Source organism: Natator depressus, chromosome 21 (genome assembly GCF_965152275.1).
Source record: "Natator depressus isolate rNatDep1 chromosome 21, rNatDep2.hap1, whole genome shotgun sequence".
In the NCBI taxonomy this organism is placed as follows: domain Eukaryota; kingdom Metazoa; phylum Chordata; order Testudines; family Cheloniidae; genus Natator; species Natator depressus.
In genome coordinates this window covers 3136710-3149744 of record NC_134254.1, presented here as the reverse complement: position 1 = coordinate 3149744, position 13035 = coordinate 3136710, and the positions used below count along the sequence as shown (strand labels likewise).

General features: G+C 44.3%; 1 protein-coding gene across 2 annotated transcripts in view; it reads right to left on the bottom strand.

Annotated features, from left to right (window-relative positions):
• Positions 1 to 13035, bottom strand: part of KCND3 (potassium voltage-gated channel subfamily D member 3) — a 222784-nt gene that overhangs the window by 18673 nt on the left and 191076 nt on the right. For both annotated transcript variants that reach the window (XM_074936350.1, XM_074936351.1), the window contains one exon: positions 6902 to 7003. In XM_074936350.1, coding sequence (XP_074792451.1) covers positions 6902 to 7003 — 102 coding nt within the window. The remainder of the gene's footprint in view (positions 1 to 6901; positions 7004 to 13035) is intronic.

Sequence of the window (13035 nt, the reverse complement as noted above, 5' to 3'; positions counted from 1 at the left end):
GGCATAATTCGGGGTCATGGACTGCACACACTATTTATAGACTGATACGAGGGAATCTCTCCTAGGTAGGAGGCAGTTCCACTTTGTTGCCTTGAAACCTGTTGTGCTGGGACATTTCCAGAAGGTATTTTCAGGATTGGGCTAAAAACCACCTGAACAGTTTAGGTTTTTCTTACAGTTTAGGTTTTTCTTACCCAGGTCAACTAACACAGCAAATAGGTCCTGTGCAAAGCCTGCAGAGGTCACTAGCGAACCCTCTCCGCACTGTGATGGAGAGAAGGAATAGAAACTGAGAAGAACTTTGCATGTGAAAATCTCCTGTGGAGGACACCTGATGTGATAAAGCAAATGCAGCAGTATAAAGCTAAATCTCACTTAAAAGAAGAAAGGAACAGACCATTGCAACAAGCGGCTTTAAGTAACATGAATCTCTCTGAGAACCAGAGGTGCTTTGTAGCATGAATATAGAAACAAACTGACCTGAAGGTTTATTGCATTGATCCAGGACATCTGTGCAGAGAGATTTGCACGCTTTTTCACAGAAATCAGTAACGGTTGGACAGTCAGGATATTCGTGTTAAAAAGCCATTTGGAACAGCAACATGAGAAAAAGTCATAAATGGGCAGTGACACACATGATTATTTTGTGACGAGGGGGCAGGACCCATTTATTTCTGCTCCCAGGGACTCCCAGGTTATTGACTTGTAGCAGTAGCTGCGTTGCGGGGAAGGATAGTTTTGTGGTTAAAGCATTAGTTTGGGTCATCTTCAAGTCTGGTGTCTCTCTACTTTTTTTGTCTGGCTCCAAAGCTAAAGTGGACACATTTTAAACCCCATGGAGAGACAACACGCTGCAACACGCCTACTGCAGGGACTGCCACAGACTGTTACAGTGCCTTTACCCTGCTTTGCACCGGTCCTGAATGTGTTGCATGAGATAAATTTGCCAGATGCTATAGAAATTTAAGGATGGAAACTCTATCGTTGGCACCCTGAGTAAAGGCAGACATCTGTCACTTCCTGCAGAATACCCAGCACTTTAGAAATCCACAGGAAATTAGCCGACACCTAATACAGCCAGTGAAACATTGCTCTAACTGCAGGAAGAAAACAGATTGCCCAAATAGCAGCAGGCTCCAGCTCGTCGGAATTCTACATATTATGTGAAGAACAGGGGTACAGAACAACAAAATGCTTAACATGAGTATATCAGAAAGCAGCCAATAGGAAAGAGACACTGTCCTTGCTTCCAACCATTGAAATCATACTATATTAACTTGCCACCCCTCCTCTGCCCATGCCAACTGATCACTCAGGAAAGTAGCATCAATGATGCAAGCTCAGGTTAGGCAGGAGCTTGTTCCCACTTACCAGGTCCCTGCATGTTGTGCTGGAGAGCAAATATGAATGGAATTTGAAAGCCAAGGAAACAAGGCTTCATTGGCTCTGGTAGAAGACCTAAATTCCACGGTAGAATACATAGTGTTGGCAACTTCTCTCCTCTCCCTCCTTCTCCCCCGGAGGGCAGACTTGAAACGTATGGAAACACAGATCGTGGAATGAATATTATTAGAAATAAATAGTACCGAGGGTCAGACTCCTGCCTTATCTTCCTTGCTCCTGCTTTTCCTCCAGCTCAGTACATTCAGAAACAGACACTGAATTTCTGGCACATCTCAACATGCAAAAAAGAGTGGGGAAACAGAAGATAATAACAGCTGGAGCAACAAATGCATATAGACAGTCTGAGCACACAAATGCCTGGCAGTGGCTGTTCTATCCAGAAGCGCATTCCAGGAGAGAATGATACCTGCGTTGCTCCATGCAAAGGCAATCTGGGTTCATTAGAAGAAAAATCTGTCTGTAATGAAAAGCCCAGGAGAGTGTTAAGAATTTGATCTGGGATCCTACCTCTTCAAGGTTCTGGGGAAAATGATACCAGCTACCATCCCCAGTTTGCACTTGAAAGGCACACACTGAACTGCTGGTGTCCTTGTGGAAGACTTGCTTCCTGTGTGTGGCATCCAGCTTCACAAATCTGAAGAACTCCATGGGTTGTCTTATCTCTTACGCTTGGTGTTTCAGTGAACAAAGTTGGACAGAGTTGAGTACAGAGGGACTGGCACAGAAGCTAATTTTACTCTTTCCATGTGGGTGATTCTGCCCTTTATCAATATTGTGGCTGCAGAGGGTTCTTGGTTGTAAGAAGGGACAGATCTCAAAACCGTCTTGTTTCAAAATACAGACCTCCTATCATTTCAACAAGAAGTGAATCATGTCTACACGACCACTTTTGGTGGTATAACTTGTGTCATGCAGGGGTGTGAAGAAACACCCACCTGAGCAACGTAAATTACACCGACATAAGCACCCGTGTGGACAGTGCTACGTCGGCAGGAGAGCTCTCTCCCATCAGCGTAGGGTGGCTACACAAGCAATCTTACAGTGGCACAGCTGTAAGGTGTTAGTGGCAAGAGGAGATTAAGGCTCACGTATGCTGTCCAGGCTGCAGACACTACAAGGTACATGCCCATCAACACCTGAACATGTCTTATGTTCCATCTATTAACACTGCGTCACTTGCTCCCACAAAACCTGCCTATTCAGTGTCTGCATGGCAAATACAAAATGCCTCAAACCCACATTTCACTGAAGGGAAAGTCGATGCCGCCTTTAGGGAATGAATATTCTCTCCATACTGCTCTCCTTTGATCATCCCTCCTCCTCCTCTTTTGCTCTTTACGCTGCCAAGGTCTAAGCTGAAGACACATGGCTTGATTCTCCCCGCACATAAGCTGGCGTAAATCAGGAGTAACTCCACTGGTGTGAGAGGAGAATCAGACCCATGTTTCTACATGCCCCAAAACCCCCAGGATGCTGTCCATTCAGTCAGAATGGTAGCTGTGGTAGTTATTTCCTTGGATAACCCCTCAGAACTCCAGATAATGTATTTTGGGACCCATAAGTCCTAATGCTTCCATTCTGGCTCATCTCACACTGTTACTACTGGGCATTTACAAAACAATTATATATTGATTACATAGTAGTAAACAATGAAAATTCCATGCTAATTGCTAATAAGGACTACATAGTAATTACACTTGGAATTATTGCTAACTCTAAGGCAGTCTTGTCACTAGATATACACATGAAAGTTCCATTAATATTGACGCAAGTTCTGGGCCTGCTTCAAGAATAGGATATATAACCAAGTGTAGCTACTATGTAATTAATGTTCATTTGCCCATGAGAGTATACCCAGTAGCCAGGAACCAAAATATTATCTAACACACCAACTACAAAAGATAGATTCCTTTCTTCTGTACATTTTAAAATAATCTGAGACTGGCAAATCACTGGCCAGATTCTGCCACTGTCCCTCACAGTTGTCACAACATCTGCAGTAGCCACAAAGCCAAAAAAAGAAAAAGACCCCTTTCCTAACTCATTTTGGGCAAAAGCCAGAAACGAACCTAGGAGCCAATTATTGCTCTCAAGCTAATATGTTCTGGACTTTTGCATCTGTGTCCCAGCAGCCATTTTTGAGCTGCCTGGCAGATTGGCTTGGTTGAAAGAGAAGTGATGGGATTCACGTTGGGGAGACAGGCTGGAAAATCAAGTGAGGGCCACACATCTGTGCTGAGCTGCCGTGGCATTTTTAAATAGTACAATTAAAAGACCAGCAAAACCCAGGGCATGATTTAAATTTCCAGTGTAACTGTGCATGTTGCCTCCTGATGAAATAACAGAATCTTATTAACACATCTGAGCCGGTTCTCTGAGTCCCTGGCCACGTCGTAACCATTCTGTGCCTCCTTCAAAGGTTTCACAGTTTGATTGGCAAGCCCTATTTACAGTACGTGCTAAAAAAAAAATGCAACCAGCTGAGAAGGTTTAATGCTCATTTTCAGAAGGCCTCACCGACATTAGGGGCCGGAGACCTTTGCCGTGTACGAGAGACACTGCCTGCAATAGAATTGAAGGCTCCTGAGTGGAGAATTGGATTCTGACATGGATGGTCACTAGGCTGAGGTGACAAAATTCCCCATGTCCTGTTCAGCTGGGCTGGGTTTTGACAAACATGGAAAAAGAGAACCTAGCTCTCAGATGTGCTTAGTGCTTCCAGAGCCATTTTCATCTGGAGAGCTCAGTGCCATATACAAAGGGTGGTAAATATCATATGTTGTCCCTGAGAGGTGGGGAAATGAAATGACACAGTGAGTCAGTGACAGAGCCCAGTTCTTGTGCATCCCAATCTTGTGTCTGGTGCAATGTGCCTCTTTGGAATCAGTTTGAAAAGACATCATGGCAACTGAGGGTCAGATTCTTCAGCCCTTACTCCCCTTGAGTAGCATCCTTCCTCTGTAAGTAATCTCACTGAACCAGTGGGGCTACCTGCAGAATTAAGGGGCTGCATAGCATGTGCCCAGCCTAAAGGGCATCGTGATTCCCATGTCTGTGATCCAGCCCTCCCTCAACTCAAATGGCAGTTGGATTGAGTGAGCAATGCAGAGACATTGCAGGCCAAATCTTGAAGCCCTGTCTCCACTTTTACAGTGGCAAGTGTTCCATCTGACTTGGCAAGAACTGAGTAAAAATGAAGGGTTCATACCTGCAAACACTCACTGCCTTGAATGTTCCCATTAAGCAGCACCAGGCAGAGTAGTAAGTGTTTGCAGGATTAGGTCCAGAGTATGGATGCATGAACACAGCATTAGGCAGCTCTCAAGGCTCAATTATGCAATTTCTGTTCTCCGTGTGCACCAAGGACTGATTTATTTGAAATTAAACCCACGAAATGTGTTAATTCCTGCTCAGGTCTTGAGCAGGCTTTAATGTACCAACCTTCTCTCATTTTCACTGATTCTGCCGAACAATCTGACTCACTTAAAACTTTCCTTCCTCATGAATAGCTAATACTAGCCTTTGGATACCTTGCTATTAAAAATAAAACCATCGAGCTGCACAGAACAGGAGCTGTGATACATTTTCCTCTCCTGCTGGACAGTCTTTGGGTCCTCCTTCCTGCAATCCAGTAATTGTGAGCCTGTAATAATTTCAGGGCTAATGCTTCCAGGAATCCCACCGCAGCTCCTGATCTCATGCTAGTGACGCACCATCTCTGCAAGTGCTGGCTTTTTCTACTCACAAGCTCCTCCTGATGGTGACGTAGCTACAGAAGAGCAGCATTGCCAAACCCAACTGTTCCAAAGTCATGAGATTTTTGGAAATAATAAATGTTTGGTTCTTTTTATTTGCCTACTAACGTTTGAGTCTTTAGTGTTCATGTTTTCTAGCTTTTCTTTGCAACCAGAAGGGCTAGAAGCTTATTTTTTTAAAAGAAACTGAGATTCTGATGTATTCACCTGACTCCAGGAGTTGGGGGTATAACAAAAACACTGAATTGCAAGATATGCAGTAAAATCACAAGAGTAGCCAACGCTGGAGAAAATGACATAATTTGTGTGTGTGTGTCAGTTTGGAGGCCACTTCCTGGTGTATTTAGAGTATTATAGTGTGAGAATAAATACGATGTGTGATTTTCCAGAGACAGCAGATCCTTGCTGATACACCCTGACCAAGAGAACCATTAGTGAGAGAGTAAAAGACAGAACCTAAGCTAGACTGTGACTTGGACTGCATGCATTGCAGGGCAGTTGGAATCCCATTTAAACCCTCTACAGGTGAGCTAGAGCGCAGTGCAGGAGTCAACAGGTGTGGCTGACTTCCTTAGTGCCCTCTGCCCAAGACCGGGTGGCGGGGGAGAGGGGGAGGGAGTAGGTTCTGTCTCCCACCAGTGAGCTGTCGTGCCAGCAGCAAATCACTAGCCCCACCACCAGAGTGAGGCGGAAGTATTAAGGAATCAGGCCCCAAAGAGGTATCTCTGAATCACACTGCCTCCCAGGACCGCTCCTGGTATGGTGCGGCTTTCAAGCCACCCGTGGTTCAGGGCTGAGCTGAAAGGTCAAGCACCCTCAACTCATGTCAAGGGCAAAAGGCGCTGACAGCAGCTGGCCCCTTGCAGGGTCAAGCCCCTGGGGAACAAATTTTTTTTTTTTTTGGTAACTAATCAAGAATAATGCATTACCAGAAATCTTGTCCATTTTTGGAGGGGGGGGGGCAGCTGTGGGTATGAATGGCTTGTGATATATCAGAGCATGCTGGTGAGTGTTCCACAGAATATTTTGTTAAATTATTGAAGCTGGTGGATTGCAATATGAAAACTCACTACAGGGCTGTCTCTTTGCTGAGAAATGGGGTGAGAGTGAGTCCATTTTGTGTGTGTGTGTGTGCGAGTGTGCACATGCACAGGTATTGGGTTGTGCGTCATCCAGTCTATGGATTAGTAAAGTAGAAATTAGCAAGGTTTTTACTGAGCTCTTTGTGCACAGCATGGCACTTTGTAATAAGGTATTGCACACTTGTGAAGATATAGAGATTTGGAAACAAGCAACTCCTTATTAAAGATGACAGAAATGTATGGTAGGGCCAGATCCTCACCTCATATAAATGGGGACAGCTCCAATGACTTCAACACACAGAGAGCTTCAATGGAGCTATGCTGACTTACACCATCTGAGGATCTGGTCCATTAATGCTCTTTGTCATTTCTGTCTTCGTTAGAAAGATGGATCCTTTCTTAGCTCAAGAAAGAGCCCCAGAAAGTCCCTCCTTCCCTCTGCAATTTTGCAGCTGAATTCCAGCTGTCTCTACATATAGCATACCCACTAAATTGTAGTGTAATTATAGTGTAGCACAACTCAACATGTGAGGCTGTCACACTGAATAACAAGCAATTAGGTGTGTCTTTGTGGTGGGGGAAACAACCAAAACAGGGTTTGATTGGGATGGAGAACTTTTCAAACTCCACTGTGAAAGGGATTATTTTCTCTGCACGTACCGTCAGCTCCAAGGCTGCGTTCAGCAGGCCATTGCGTTTGCTGTGAAGATAAGCGCTGGAACTTCCTGTTTTGGCCACTCGTATCCGTGCAAGCCGGGCTTTCTGTGAAGAGAAGCAAGATTTATTGACATATTTTTACTTTTACACACCAAGCCTCTACTACAAGTTCCACCTCTACTAAAATAGGGGGAAAGAAAATACAAACTTTTCATGGAACCTGAAAAATCAGCGAGACGAAAATACAAGGAATTTATGGCTAGGGGAAGATGAGCAGACAGCACAACCTTTGCACTTCCTACCTGCAACCCAGTTTTAAAACTCAATTGATGGAGATTAAGGAAATCTGACGACTCAAGACATTACCAGAGCTGGGATGATTTAGTTGGGGATTGGTCCTGCTTTGAGCAGGGGGTTGGACTAGATGACCTCCTGAGGTCCCTTCCAACCCTGATATTCTATGATTCTATGACCTTTCACAGCCCATCAGTGGCCTCCCCTTAATGAGTAGGTGGCTACCTACTCAAAAGTGCATAGTGATATTTTTGGGTATCTCCATATTTTGCGTGTCCAACTGGAGACACCCATCTCTCACATGTTTCTTGCCTCTGACATGGGAGGATTGTGTTACATGCATGTGTGTGTATATATATAGCTTATCATGTGAGACTCAGATGTGTGTGTGACAGAGAAAGAGAGAGAGAGATTTCAATAATTGGTACAGATTGTGCACACAACTCCTCAATGCCCCGTTTCTCCCACTTGCTTGCATGTGAAATCCCTCTGTGATGCCTTATCTTCTAGACTGTAAACACTTTGTGGCATAGAGAGTCATTTACTATATGTTTGTGCAGCACCTAGCACAATAAGGCCCTATATGGTGGAGGACTGTAGGTGTAACTACGATACAAATGGTTAACAATAGGAGACAAGAAGGATATATAATAGGGCAGATCACTAACTTCCCCCACCTATGAGCTGATTGGCATAGATTAATAATTGGAAATATCTATCTATCTCTTATTCTCTCCTTGGAGACTGTAAAAAACACCTTGTTTGTTCCTTCTCTTCTCCTCCAGCAGCAGTGTGTGTTTGTTAACTTGGATATATGGTAACAGGAGCATAATTTTCTCCAGAAAAAAATATGCCCTCCTAGATAGATAGAAATCTCTCTACAGCAACAAATAAGCTATTCGGAAAGAAGGAAAAACATCTATTTACCTAATGTTTGGTTTCTTATAATTAGTTACCCCTGCCTGGCTCGGTCTTTTCTACAGACCCTATAACTTCTAGTTAAAGGTCTGAACTAAATGATAGAAAAGTGGTATAGACTAATGTAAGCATATAAAGCTTCTATCATTAAGTGATCAAACAGTTTTTAACTCTTTTAAATTTGTCTATGCAAATGCTTCCTCCTTCTCTGTGAAGTGATTTGCTTTTTAAAAATTTATTGTTAATTCAATATTTATTACCCAAGCTCCATTAAAGGTAAATACATGAAATAATTACCACTATAACAAATTTATATTAGGTTGTGTTTTAAAATACTGCATAATCTTTTAAATAATACAGAACACTAGGTTTTCTTTTCTGATTAGTGATGGTTAATGGACACAGTGTAGCAAGAGCAAAGCCAAGAGGTAAATATCCATGATGGGTCTATAGCACATAATGATTCCAGAAAGTGTATTACCATATATGCACGAGTGACTCAAGCACTCTGGATTTGAAAGATTTGCTTAACCCAGTGCACTTTAATTCATGCACACAAACAATTTCCCAGGCAAAGACATGTCCTGGGCACTGTTCTGAAACTTCAGTTAGGAGACAGAGGCCAGGAGATTCAAAAGTGATTAGTGATTTTGAGCCCCTGCCTTGACACACCTTGCTTTCAGAGGGTGGGTGTTCAGCACGAGCCCATTTGAGCAGCCAAAAATTGAAATTTGTTAGTCTCTAAGGTGCCACAAGTACTCCTTTCCTTTTTCCAAAACCAAGTGTCGCCTTTCTAAATCTTGGCCAGATTTCTTTGGCTCCCAACACCCACTCTTAACACTAAGGCTCAGAGTCGATGGGTGAAATCCCGGATCCACTGAAATCAATGGTAAAACTGCCATTAACTTGGATGGATGGTGGATTTCACCCTGTGTTCTAAGGCAGGCCCTAGGAACATGCACCACAAGCAGGCAGCAGATTAGATCACAATGTGTGTGATCTGACACCATCAGAGCATTTAAAAATGACAAAGAGTGTGTGGGTGAGGTTCTGTGGCCTGCAATATGTAGGAGGTCAGACTAGAGGATCATGATGCTCCCTTCTGACTTTAAAGGCTATTAGTCTAAGATGTCCTCTCTTTTTTGTTGTTTTTTCCCTTCCTCACACCCCTTTCCTGTCCTGTTAATAATTTTAATGACTGTAACCATGACAGCTGCACAGCACGGAGTGCTGTAAGTCTTTGCAAGAATTGTCTGACTTGGGAAGGAGAGAGAAGCCAGGAAAACAGGGTAGCTGCTGACCAGCAAACACTGTGCTGAAACACGCTTCTTGATGATGCTACCACAGTTGCCTTGGGGCAAATCTGAATTGGATTTGGGGGTGAGCGTTACTGAGAGCAACGGTTCCACACAACTTGGAAGTGCAATAAACCTCTCTTCCTAGACATGTGGCAGGCATGTTCAGGTGGATATTGCAACTGCTGAGTGAATGCACTGGATCACTGGGCCAGTCATGTTGTACTGAGTCATTGCACCTGCATTCCACAAAGTTATTTCACATACAGTAAACCTGCACACCTCTTTGTACATTTTCCTCGCCTTTCACAATTGATCTAGTGTATCCCTCCCCTGAATTGCACCAGGAGTAACTTTGGCCCATTGATCTCTGTCTTTAAATTGACGATGATTACAGAGGATGTATTTCCTCTTGCTCTTGACTAAATGTCAGTTCCTTTGCTGCAGGAAGTTCAAGAGTCCCCAACAGTTTCTTCTCAGATACAGCACAAAAGGTTCCACCAGCATCTTCTGTTGCTATCATTATCGGTTCAGTTATTTGTTAAAGTGGATTCAGTCTTAGGCTCCTGTGATGAACATTATTCCCTTTGCCTCCAGGCTAGCAGGAGATCAAATATTAATAGCTGTACTCCACACGGAATGTGAATGGTTCATCTCTGAGAATCTGTTCGCTCTTCCTCCCTGAAACAGAGCCACAAGCTAACTAAATAATTAAGCCCCATGGCTTTCAGAGTTTGGAACAGATGTTGTTATTTAAAAGATCTTCAGATGGGTATAAAACATTGCTGGGAAAGAATGGTGATTTAAACCTATTTTTGTAGTCTGTGAGCGAGGGAAGGAAATAGTGTCCAAGAGGAGACCACGAAGGACAGTCATGAAGGTTGATATGCTTTTGTGTGCCTGAGTTTATGTATGTGTATGGGGTGAACTTCACCTCTGTGAAGAGTTAAAAGGCTTATCTATCACTTATGTCCCATATAAGCCCTACATTTCTTAGGGGTGAGCAGGATGTGGGTCTCTGAACATGATGGAGCATGACCAAGGGCTTGGCAAAGACTCTGTACAGACCCTGTGCACAGGAGTGAATTTCACTCCGTTGTCACTTGCGGCCAAATTCTGTGCTGATTTACACCCTGTGCAACCCCACTGACATCTCTCGGCTGTGTTTTCATTTAGCCAAATTGGGACTGTGATTCATGATTCAGGATAGAAACCAGGGCTCACTTGGTGCTGTTACATGGTATTAGGTGAAATGGGCCATTGCAGGTTGATCTGGTGGGCTCAGTCAACCCTGAAACTCAAAGCAAAGTCCAGAGGGTGCAAAATTCATGTGGACAAACTCCTAAAATGCTCATGTGAACAACTGCCAGTCTTCACACAACTCTGGGCAGCCCTACAGTCTCCATCACTGGGTGATGTCCAGTTTGCTCCCTCCTGCCTGAAATTTACAACAAAACCCAGCCTTGTTCCTTTGTGTGTCTCACCAGGCACATGAGCAGCCAGGAAATGTAAATGCCCTGACTCTGGCATCCAGCTGAGCTCGATGTAGGACCCAGAGATGGGGGCAAGTCCAAGAAGCCTCCTAGTTGCTCTAATCTAGGCAAACTGGAAAGTCATTGTACTGGCTAGTGGTTGTTGGAGCACAGTGAGTTCCAGCCAGGCATCCAGAACAGGCCCTCAGGGGCAGCTTTGTCCCCACTGCATGGACATGGTGCATGGACCAGGATTTAAACCTACACAACACCAAACAAAATGCACCAAAAGGACCTCCCCAGCCCTGCCATGACCCTCCCCATGCTGCCCACTCCACAGGCAACCCTGAGTTAATGGAAGACCTTGCTGTGTGCCCAGAAGGCCAACAGACTTGGGCTCTGTCAGAGCAAGTGGGGAAGTGAATTCCAGGGGCAATGACTATCCTCTGAGAACACCTTGCACCAGCCCACAGACATACAGGTCTCGGCTCTTGTTCTGAAATGGACTCTTGCATCCACACAGAACCTCAGCAACTTCAGGGTCGGGGCCCTAGGGATTAAGGTTTGCATTTACGTGCAGCTTTTGTCTATTTTAAAGACTGGTGGGCTTGGCTGTGTCATCCCAGACCCACGCTTGGAGGTTGCTCCTTCGATGAGGGAGGGCTCTAGCAGGCACAAACAAGTGGAGGATCATGTATTTTGGTTGATCTGCTGCTAATGCCTTTAGGAAGGGTGCATTCCTCCCAGATCTTACCTGCCCTAGTGACTCGCAAAGGGCAAGGCAGGGCATGAGATCACTATTTCTGAATATTGTCTTGGGCACTGTTAGAGCTGAAAAGAAAAGAAAAAAGCAGCCCCCGGTGCGTGTGTGAGAGTGGAGGTGGTAGGAAGAGTTGCTAGGAAACCACAGGAGCTCAACGTGCATATTACCAAATCTGGAGGATAATTCATTCGAAATAATAACAATCATATGACAGCAATTTGCACATTAAGAGCATTAATTTAGCTATCTTAGCCCGCATTTGTCTTAGTGAGGAGACTGAAAGGCGGGTGTCAATAAAGGTGTGGATCCTCTCCCTAGCCTTTGCAGTTTCAAGATGCAATGTGGCAGAATCTAGCGGCATAGAGTGAGCAGGGAGGACACTTGGACTTTCCTAAAACATTGTGTGTGGGCTGCTCAGATGTCATGGTGATGAGGGGGATATATCTAGATAGACAGACAAACCCTACATTATGGCAATACCCTGGCAGTCACCTTCCTACGCTGTCCATTGGGATCAGTAATGGAATTGTAAGAGGACCTGGAGTACAGCCTGTCCCAAGGCAGAGTATCCCATCATCTATCTCAACCCTCCATCTCTAATCTGTCTAGGCAAGGTGCAAGGAACAGGTGTTATAGGCCAAGAGACACTCGTACCGGATGGCAGGATTAGGAACTACCTATCTGTTGTTGTTGTTGATTTCCATATATTTCTAAGGGAGAGTGATTTTATTGTTGGTTTCTCTGATATTAGTCTCTGACATCATTTCTTACTTGCCAGATTCCTGTGGCCCTCCAGATTTTCTGTGCCCTTGATTTGGAAGATACATTCCTTCTTACAGTATGGCTTGAGGTACAATACGCTGAGGTCTAAAATAAATCTATAGTACTGGCACAATCAGTTATGTCTTTTGTAACCATCCCAAACAAGCAGAGGATGTCAGGTCTTGTGTGTAAGAGTCCTACGTCCACTCCTGCTCCCGCCCTACTGGGCCAGGAGCTGTTATTAGCATTAGCCAGCCCATCCAATTGTATCAGCTAAAACCACAGTAAGAGCGTTCTTGGCAGAAAACACAAATACACTGGATAATTAACAGCTGCTTCCCATATTTTTTCCTCTAAATAATGAATGGTTTGAATATCTGTAGCCCTCTTGGTGCCTGCTCTAGTGAGTACTGCATTGCACGACTGCACAACGCTTTTTTTTTTAAAATCCTTGTATCTGAAAGAAAGCCGCCATCAAAGATAGCCGATTGAAGGCTTTTATGGTTTGGTTTTCTAGTTCCACAGTGCAATATGAAAGCCATTCAGTCAGGGCCAGATTCCCCTCCCCAGTATACAGTAGGGATCTATAGTTCTGCTCCACAGCTCTCTGGAGTAGAGTTTAGGCTTGCACCT